The sequence below is a fragment of the Pituophis catenifer genome, unplaced genomic scaffold (genome assembly GCF_029215685.1).
Source record: "Pituophis catenifer annectens isolate HBS135680 unplaced genomic scaffold, rPitCat1.0.hap2 SCAF_4, whole genome shotgun sequence".
Taxonomy (NCBI): Eukaryota; Metazoa; Chordata; class Lepidosauria; order Squamata; family Colubridae; genus Pituophis; species Pituophis catenifer.
This window is the reverse complement of record NW_027256884.1, coordinates 90,416,359-90,426,882: the sequence shown is the minus strand read 5'-3', so window position 1 is coordinate 90,426,882 and position 10,524 is coordinate 90,416,359. Positions and strand designations below refer to the sequence as shown.

Below are 10,524 nucleotides of genomic sequence, written 5' to 3'. Positions count from 1 at the left end.
CTCATTCCAGAGGGTCGGTGCGGCCACTGAGAATGCCCTCATCCTGGGGGCCACCAGCCGACATTGACTGGCCGATGGTACCCGGAGGAGGGCAGCCCTATGTGACTGCACAGGGTGGTGGGAGGCCGGTAGAAGGTGGTCCTGCAAGTATCTTGGGCCCGTGCCATGAAGGGCTGTTGTTGAAAGATTGGTTCAAGAGCAAGAATTCCGCTTGTACTTGTTTATGTGTGTGATAGACCTGCTAGCACTGACCTTAACCTGTTGCCTGAGGAAGTCAACTTAATTTGCCTAATAATGAGGCTGGCTGTACATGCCTTTCCATTTAGCATAGAGATGAGCAGTCTGGTGTGGTCAAGATATTTTGAACTTCAACTTGGGCTTGAGTCAGTCTAGCTGTTAATAAAACAAAATCCAAAACATCTGGAGAATAAAGGTAAGGGAAAAGATATTTCCTGTCCAGTCAAGTCTGATTCTATGGAGCAGTGCTCATCTCTCTATATTTCTTCTCTCTGTTTCTTAGTCAAGGGAGCCAGGGTTGTCCAAAAATATTTCCATGGTCATGTGGTCAGCATGACTATACACTGAGGCCAGATGTGGATTTCAGCAGGTTCTGACCAGTTCTGGAGAACTGGTAGTGGAAATTCTGAGTAGTTCAGAAAACCAGTAGTAAAAATTCTGACTAGCTTTGCCCCACCTATTCTCTGCCTCCCCGAGTCCTAGCTGATTGGGTGGGAATGGAGATTTTACAGTATCCTTTCTCTGGAGTGGGGTGGGAATGGTGATTTTACAGTATCCTTCCCCTGCCACATCCACCAAGCCATGTCCACCAAGCCATGCCACGCCCACCAAGCCACACCCACAGAATCGGTAGTAAATTTTTTTGAAACCCACCACTGATTGAGGCACACAGAATGCTGTTACTTTCCCACCAAAATGATACCTATTTATCTGCTCACATTTGCATGCTTTCAAACTGCTGGGGGACAGGAGCTGGGGCAAGTAATGGGAGTTCACCCCATCACACGGAGCTAGGATTCAAACCTAGGCTGTCTGCTTTCCAACTGACACTCAGAGTCTTTAGCTATTGTGTTCTCTTATCTGGAACACATCAAGTGGCTTGCCCCTGCACTCACTAATTCTAATTGCATCCACACTTGATATAAAATGTAGGCTCCATGCTAATTTTAACAGGGTAAACCAGTTTTAGAGATAGGTTTGTAACTATTCATGGATGTGAAATATGAAGAAGGCAAGAGGAATTACTAAGCAAAAATCTTCTCTTTCCAGAAAACATGAAGAAACAAGGACCTGTCAAATTGAAAGAAATGGATGTTGCCATTGACTATTGCCAAGAATAGAGTTTCGTTTAGTTCCTGAATGTATCTGTAATCATATTTGGCATTGCCATAGAGAGTGGCCAGACTAAGACTGCAGGTGGAAAGAGCAAAGGCAGAGATAAAAGAAAATGAAGAGAAGGAGCAAAAGGTAGCATTTGTCCTTTGTGTGTCTCCCAACTCCCTTGTGCTACAGCAGTAGTACAGTATGGCCTTGTGCTATATTTATGCCTAGCAATCTAATGGCCTTGATGTTATTCTTTCATCTCTTGTTCTCAAAATTTCTAGTTGCCTAAATCTTATACCAGTATCTCTATTGTTTCTATACTGTTTTTTTTTGTCAACACCTCCTTTATTTTGTTCTTATAATGGAATGACACTATATGATGCTCTTGTCCATATTCTTTGTACTGCTTTCAGATCATGTGTGCTCACTGAGTGTAGGAAATTGCAACTTAAATGTAAAAATACCCTATAATCTATTAATTTTGAACATAATTGAAGTTATATAAGTATCCTGAGAAATTTCCACTATGTATCATCCTGCTAAATGTAAAGAAATATACACTCAGGTATCATCTGAAGTTGTTCTAAAGTTTATGAAAGAAATCCCAAAGGTGCTTTTTCAAGAGGCAACTGGACTTTCTTCGGTTTTTTTGAAGTCATTTCATTTCTCATCTAAGAAGCTTCTTCAGCTTCTTAGCTTTTTAGATGAGAAGTGAAATGTCTTCAGAGAAAAACAAGGAAGTCCAGTTGCCTCTTGAAAAAGCACCTTTGGGACAACTATGACCTGGATGACTGAGAATCTCCATAGACACTTCTGAAAGAAAGTTTGGTCAAATTTTATCTAAGACTAGAGGAAAGTATCTGTGAACTACAAGTCCCAACCATCTCACTATAGTCCATACTGAATGAGGCTGATGAGAATTTCAATTCAGCAACATTTGAAGACCCATAAGTTCCTTATTATCACCTTTTCTCAATTCCCCATAGATTGATACGATTGTTAAATATGTGTTTAGGCTGAATTAAGTTGCTCTGATTATGATTATAAGAATAATAATATGCCAGTGGAATATCCTCTATAACCTCAGTATTCAAACTGTGTTCCCTGGCAATTTCTGCTTACATTTAAAAAAAAAAATTGATTTATAGGCCGCCCTTCTCCGGAGACTCAGGGCGTTAAGCAATAGCCTTCATACTTTTGTGTATTTATACAAAGTCAGCTTATTGCCCACACAAACTGGGTCTTCATTTTACCTACCTTAGAAAGGATGGAAGGCTGAGTCAACCTTGAGCCTGGTGAGATTCGATCTTACAGTAATTGCAGACAGCTGGTGTTAATCACAATGCTTTTTTAGTCTGCTGAGCCACCAGCATTGTATAATTACAACAATAATTATAACATTTTGTTCAAATTAAATGTATTTATAGCAGACAAAATTTATTTATTAATGGTCCATTAATTTTTCATATGGATACGGGTTCCCTGGGTATCTCAACTTTGGAGACCATACCGCTATAAGATAACATTGGCCTCTGAAAATAGCATGTTTGCTTGCACTATATTATCAGTGTCTGGTGCCCAGAGCCTGTTACCAATTCATTTTAGTTCTATTCAACATGCAGAATCTTTTTCCTTTTTTTTTTTCACTACTGTATGGGCCTCTTTTTATTTGTCTTTTCTCTCTATTGTTCTTCCTGTCACCGAATGTCATTCATTTTGTAAAGATGTCTGGCTTAGAGCTTATATACTACGGGGCAAGTAAAGCCTACCTGTCAAAGCTGATCCAGTCACTTTTGCTTAGTCATGTGACAAAGTTGGGGACTTTTAGAGGAGGGAAAAGTTAAAACTTTTTTCTTTTTTTTGCTGCAGAGTACCCAGCAACAACGGGAGCACGTATCTTCAGCGGATCCTTCCACTGTGGCAAGTTTGCTGCTTCATATTCATAACAATATTGTTTTCTTCCTAGGTGGTTGGGGGAAAAAAAAACCAGCTCCTGGATTCTGAGGATGTCAGCATCTAGAGGCCAACTGTTTGGTTCCTCCTTTTTTAAAAAAAAAAATAATAAAAAAAATTAAGTCTTGGTGTTCTAAAGAAACACCTGAATGCATGGTGATAGTAGGCTGTTTTGCAAGCATGCATCTAACATGTAGAAACATGTTAATGAAACTATCTGTAATATCCTGCTTTCTTCTTTCTGAATTTCTGCACTTGGGGAAACATACATTCAGCTTGAATATGAAAAGGTGTCCTGTTTGATCGGAGGCTTGGAGATAAGAATTTTCTTGCACATTTATGCCTAAGTGGTGGTCGCTTTTTATAGGAAGTGTGCAATTTGGTTCTTAGGATGACATGTGGATTGTTTTAACTAAAGGACAAGTTGCTTGGATGCTTCTTTAAATATAAATTAATATTAGATTAATGTCTTCTCAGAATATGTTTTTTTTTCCTCAACTAAAACACTTTGAACTTGGCCAAGATTTTGCAGTTTTTAAAAAGAATGCAAGAGCCAGAAATTTACCATAACCATTGCATCCTATCATTGTTGCAGGAATTGTTCAGGAAAAGGTTAAAGTATTTATGACTCTTGTGATCCTATTACTGGAAAAAAAAACTATAATAGATTATTTCTAAATATGTTAAAAGGAACTGTACGGCGTGTTAACTGCAAACATAAATTTTAGGGGCATAAAGGTGGTGTGGATATTGCTCTAGTTTATATTAATGAAAGTGTGCTACTGATTTATTTGTTTTAATTTGTATACCACCCTTCTCCAGCAGGACTCAGGGCGGTGATGTTATTTTAAGTTTGTCAGAAAGTAATTATATTTGGTTTATATTTGGTTTAATTATTCTGAACTGAATTGCACTGTGGATGAATACCCTGAGAAATGAATAATTGTTAAGGAATAATGCAAGTTATACATGATACATATAGAATAATATGTGGAATGCCTTATTGATAATGCTTAGAAAAGCAGAGTACTTGTACAGTCGAACAGAACATAAGCATTTCCAGACTCTTCGGATCTCTAGTATAGTACAATGATAGCTTACATATTTCCCACTGGATTTGTATATTGAATATGGAAAGTACTTGTACATCTCAAACCTTTGCCCATTGTAACAAGCCAATTTTATTTATTTAAATATATTTACTTATCAAATTTCCATCCATACAACTCCCAGCCCAGCCAGCTCATAGCTGTGATTATGGTAGTTTATTTGGTTTTGGTTTAATGTATTATGGGACATACTAAATTTGTACAAAGTTTATGACTTAAACTCAACCGTAATGAACAAACCATGGCTTAGCACAATGTATGACTCCAAACCATAGAGTTTGATAAAGAGCTAAATGTCCACAAGGCATCTGCTTTTATGAACATTGTAATTATAGACACTGTTACAATTGATACCAATACCTATCTAACAATTAACAATGTAGTATCCAACATTATCTAAAAGATTAGATTTCTTTTCTGGAGATACTGATCACCTCATTGATAATCAAATAGAAGTTTCTAAAGACCAGATTTCAGCTTTCAATTTATGGGTAGGAAAATAATTTTTCTTTTATAATATGCCTCACTGGCACTGCCACCCAAATGCTTTCAATAAAATCCAGCACACTGCAGAAGTAACCAGCAAAAAGATTCCCCTCAGGAAAAGTGATGGCTAGAATCATCTTCAGTTTAGTCTTCCCCGACCTAGCATCCTTCCCATATATAGGGACCAGAATTATTCAGACAGCCTGGAGAGTTCCAAGAACTGCCTTCCAAAACTTTTCTGGATTGTGAGATTTTTGGAGAAGGCAATAGCAATTTATAGCATGAAATGGCTTCTAATTTCAGAGTAGTTTCAGAGTATTTTTAAAAATAAAAAAGAGAAGAGAGCATGGCTTTGTACCCTTTGCTATGCTGTTTGCTTGCAGCAGCCTCTTTGGATTAAAATGTACAGTTCAAAATGAAATACGCCTTTGATTTCATTGGAATATGGATTGTGAAAATGTGAAGCATGTTAAAAATAATGAGAAATGAATAAGACATGTAGATAATATATATTTAAACTATTAAAGTATAATACAATGTAATCATTGTCTTTCTTTTAAACAGCCAGCAATGGGTGACTGGAGTTTTTTAGGGAACATCTTAGAAGAGGTGAATGAACACTCCACTGTCATTGGGAGAGTGTGGCTCACAGTACTCTTCATTTTCCGAATCCTGATCTTAGGAACTGCAGCAGAATTTGTATGGGGCGATGAACAGTCAGACTTTGTTTGCAACACTCAGCAACCAGGTTGTGAGAATGTGTGTTACGATGAGGCCTTCCCTATCTCTCATATCCGTCTGTGGGTTCTCCAAATCATCTTCGTCTCCACTCCTTCGCTGGTATATTTGGGCCATGCTGCCCACTATGTAAAGGTGCAACAGAAAAGGAAAGAGCGGAAAGAAGCTGAAAGAGCTCAGCAAAGAAAAGCAGAGGAAGAAAACTCACCTCTTAACCAAGATGACGGCAACTCTGTTTCTATGAAGGATACAAGCCACAGAGGGATCAAAAAGTTCCATCTTGAGGGAACCATTCTGAGAACTTATATCTGTCACATCTTTTTTAAGACTCTCTTTGAGGTTGGGTTTATAGTGGGTCAATACTTTCTGTATGGCTTCCGAATCTATCCTCTCTACCGCTGTGGCAGATGGCCTTGCCCCAACATTGTAGACTGTTTTACATCCAGGCCTACTGAGAAGACTGTTTTTATCATGTTCATGTTGGCTGTGGCATCAGTATCCCTTTTCCTCAATCTTGTAGAGATCAGTCACTTGGGTCTCAAGAAAATCTTGAATGCTTTCAAAAAACCAGTGGAACAACAACCTGTGGAAATGCCAGAGACTCACCTTCATTCTATTGCTGTTTCATCTATCCAAAAAGCCAAAGGGTATAAATTGCTAGAGGAGGAAGGGAAGCAAGAATTCCATTACTTTCCTTTGACAGAAGTAGGAGTAGAAAGTTCATTGCATGACATGGAAGAGAAGATTAGCATTGAACACCTGAAAAACCTCTCCAGGACATTTAATGAACAACTGCACTCCTACACACACATAGACCAACTGGACAAGGAGAAAGGAGAAGCAGAGGAGGAATCAGAAGAGAAGGAAGCTGAGGAAGCTGAACCACAAAGGTTAGAACTGTTAACGGAGAAAACAGAAAAAGAAGTAGAAGAAAAGGCCATGGAGAACGAGTTAGAACCACCACAGCAGAACTTGCCACTATCATCTGCTGATGTGACAACTGACACAAGACCCCTGAGCAGGTTAAGCAAAGGCAGCAGTCGGGCTCGGTCTGATGATCTGACTGTATGAGTAGTGACCTAAGAATCCACCCCCCCTACATTTACATATATACACACCTCAGATGTCTGAAACAAGATGCTAAAGTGGTCATTTTAATATTGTTTCTTAATATTTATCAATGTTTTAGCTAGGAAAAAAGTACTATGAAAGTTAACTGTTTTATCATTATTGTTTTTCATGATACTGGTACTAGTTATCATGTTAGTCATGTAATGCAACAATGAAATGAATTCTTCACTTGAAATGATTTCATTACTATAAAATAAAATGTACTATAACAATATTGAGATACAAAAAAAAAACCCACCAACCACTGAAAGCAATGAGGAAAACAAATGTAACAACTGTGATTGCAACTGTTTTTATGCTCTCCTTTTCTTCTAGCATTTGGGAGGTGTTATTTCTCTGATGGTCATATATAGAGATAAATTGATAGCTTGGGGCTTTCTCCACCTTCCTTGTTGTGGAATTTAAATCAGTTACCTTTCAAAAGGGGTTTTAATTCATCTCCCAGTGAATGTACAGAAATGTTTGCTTATGGAGACAAATGAGGTTTACTTTGATAAATCAGCATAGTTCACAGACAACCTAACTTAGCTACAGAACCAATATTGGTGATTGTGCCAGACAAACTGTTGGCATGATCAAAATAATTTTTTTGCGATCTGCTGATTTGTTTATTTGATTGTTTCTCATCACAGGACAGGGATAGATGAAAAACATAATATAAACCAAATGTGAAAAATATAAATTATTTCATTTGAACTTCTAAAATGTACAGTGTAGTAAGTAGTAAATGCTTGGTTAAATGGGTATCTTCAACCACATGGGAAGAGGCTGTACTGGTGTAACACCTTGCCTACTTTGAGCTGTTCCAGTTTTTGGAGAAAGATAGATTCCTATTAGATCATTAATGATCACATTAGAAATGGAAGAAAATACTGGCATTTTACAGTATGTATTGAAGTGTGCTGTATCTTGTAGCTGTAATATATTATGAGCTCCAGGATAAAATGTGGATTTTAATGGTCCAAGTTTGTATTATATAATGAAAATGCCATTTGCTTATTATAGGTAGCTGAAGGCTAAATTATCCTTAGCTAAATCATTTTTAGCAAATGGAAAGTAAAAAACCTCCCTGAGAATATAGACTTGAGTTATAATTGTATTCCAAATGATACCTTATTCTGCTTTTTGCTTGAGAGATATGTGTTAAAGCTGAAGTCCTAGTAATATATTTCCTACTGTGCTGATTGCATGGTCTATTTTGCATAGCCTTCAAGTCATTATTCTAGTGGTTTGGACTAGATGCAGGACCAGTGCAGAATGAAGCTGGTTGGATGCATTTGGATAGACCCCTTTAAATGTTTTTGTTGAAGCAAACTGAGATTTACTATTCATTATTCTGTTTTCAGCAGTAGAATGGGATGACCATATTATTTGGTAGAGTAAAGCAGTCTCCTTGGCAGCCTTCCTGCCACTTAGGAGAACAGGAAGTAGCAGTGAGGTGACAAAGAATATTATTATGTCCTTCAAGGTCCCATCTCCAATACCGAAATAAGATTCAGCAGCCATCTGATAGCTGTGCTCTCTTGCTTTCTCTTCTGCTAGCAATATGTCTTAGAATAATGATAGAAACAAAAGCTCTGGGAAACTCCTCAGAAAAAGCAACACATTTATCTGGCAACCAAAGCCATCTGTTTATCTAACAGCAGATTACTAGGACTGAGCAAAACTTTCCAGAGAAATGATTCACAATGTGCAGAGTGATACAAAGTAGTTTTTGATTTAGCAAAACACTTGATCATTTCCCACTTTCTTAGAAAAGCTACTATGCAAAGAATCCAGCTGCTTTAACAGTCCCAAAACAGATGCTTTGTTCAGCAACCTGCACATTGCAAAACACCTCTTTGAAGATTTTGCACAATCCTCTGAGATATAGATATAGGTATGTGCCTGAGCAGAGAGAAAGAGAAATTGATTTCTTGAAAATGTCGATTTTTATCTAAAAAAAAAAAAAGAATCCCTCTCTCTTATTGATTTGGTGAAAATATAACTTGCATATGTGTAGCAAATCAGATCTTTTTAAGGCAGTGGAGACTAATACCAACAGAAATGTGCAGGTATGCACTTTCATTGGCTCTGTTTTTTCAGCCCTTAGTGGCTCAGCAAATTCTCTCCAGTCCGGAAACAATGCGAAGGGAGGTTTAATCCATTTCAGAAAATCCCTTTTGCATAAACTGCCAACACACCCAGAAAGGACCCATAGAATTTTTCAGCAGATTAAAGGCATAAGCACCTAATTCAGAAGTCAGTTGAAGCCAGGGATTTTTCTCCATAATCACTCCCATGATCTGGGATCAGGACATTAAACCTCACCAAATTACAATGCACTCTATTAATATATAGATATCATCCTTTATCATTTTAATCCTGGAAGCAAGGAAGGGGAATCTCTTAAACGAAGCAAAGAAGTTTAAGTACATGTAATGATGATTCAATTTTTAAAAAATTATAGTACTATTCTATTAAAATTTTCTAGTAGAATATTCTATTGTTCTTTTATTAATAATAAATCTATTATTTCTGGAATTTTGAAACTTGGAAGCCTCACAAAGGGTTTGGGGACATCAGAATGTTAAACAACAATAACAACAAAAGATAATCTGATATAATATATAATGCATCCACTTGGAAGTGAGGGAACAGGTAAGAAACACAGCAAATTACATTTGAATTTTCCTTAGATGGCCAAGCTGATTTATTTGATAATGGATTTATAAGCTTTTGAACAGGTTTTTAAAAAATTACAAAAAGATTAAAATAGGAGAAAAAATATTTAGGAGGAAATCAAAAGATAAATGACTAGTTCCATCCATGACATGGACACAATTTTTATCAAAAAATGAGAAAACAACTTGAGTACTGACAATTTGCAGCTCATTACAATTTGCTGTTCATTACTGTATAATAAGTTTAATAAATAAGTTTTTTAAGGTAATGTTTTTATGAAAAGTTTTAAGTACAATAATAAAAAAAAATTAAAAAAAAGAAAAAGTGCAAAAAAAAAAAAAAAAAAAAGAAAGAAAGAAAGAAAAGAAAGAGGAAAGAAAACCAAAAAAGCAATTTCCTTCTTTATCTCAACAAGTATCAACAATTTCACTATCTCTTCACCTTTTAGTTAGGAATATAAAACTATTTATCCCAATCATCATCATCATCATCATCATCATGGTTTTTTACATAAAACAATCTTTCTCATTAATGCATTCAAAAGATCACTATCTTCTTCAGAACTTTAACAAGCCTCTTTGGTAAATCCATCAGGAAGAAATTATTCCAATTATTGTTTTCAATTGGCATTTTTATTTTCTTCCTAATTTTTAGAGGCTCATCCCACTTTCTTGCACATCCATTGATACATTCTTGCCCATTTTGTTCTCCTCAAACACCTCAGATATGATTCCCCTCCCCAAATATTTTTCTGTAATGTTTTATGATGTAACATCATCTGGCACAGGGTGTTCATAAAAATATAATATAGCTGACAATATTAATTCAAAGTCTTTTTGCTGTTCCTGAATGCCATTGTAAGCTACTTGTTTCCAATATTGAAAATAATTTTTCTTGTTCACAAAAATGTATTTATTCTTTGTAATTAATGTCAGTCAATGTTTAAAATCAAATAGTCCAAGTTTTTCTTAATTGGTTTAAGACTGATTTAAGCAAGACTTCAGTACTTAGTCTTGCTTTTTGCCATTCAGTTTTGAATTCTTAAGGTTTTTAAAGATACAGTGTCATTTTTTTATATATTAAGGATTGAAGGCACTCATGT

The 10,524-nt window shown here is 36.3% G+C and overlaps 1 protein-coding gene across 1 annotated transcript; it reads left to right on the top strand.

Annotated features, from left to right (window-relative positions):
* Positions 1-5,453: 5,453 nt before the first annotated feature.
* GJA8 (gap junction protein alpha 8) lies at positions 5,454-6,770 on the top strand. Its single transcript, XM_070943710.1, has one exon. The coding sequence runs from the start codon at positions 5,460-5,462 to the stop codon at positions 6,696-6,698; it is 1,239 nt and encodes a 412-aa protein (XP_070799811.1). The 5' UTR covers positions 5,454-5,459; the 3' UTR covers positions 6,699-6,770.
* Positions 6,771-10,524: the final 3,754 nt, after the last annotated feature.

What these genes read in the sequence shown, in the direction of transcription:
- GJA8 (XM_070943710.1), top strand. Translation starts at nt 5,460, where the DNA reads ATGGGTGACTGGAGTTTTTTAGGGAACATCTTAGAAGAGGTGAATGAA.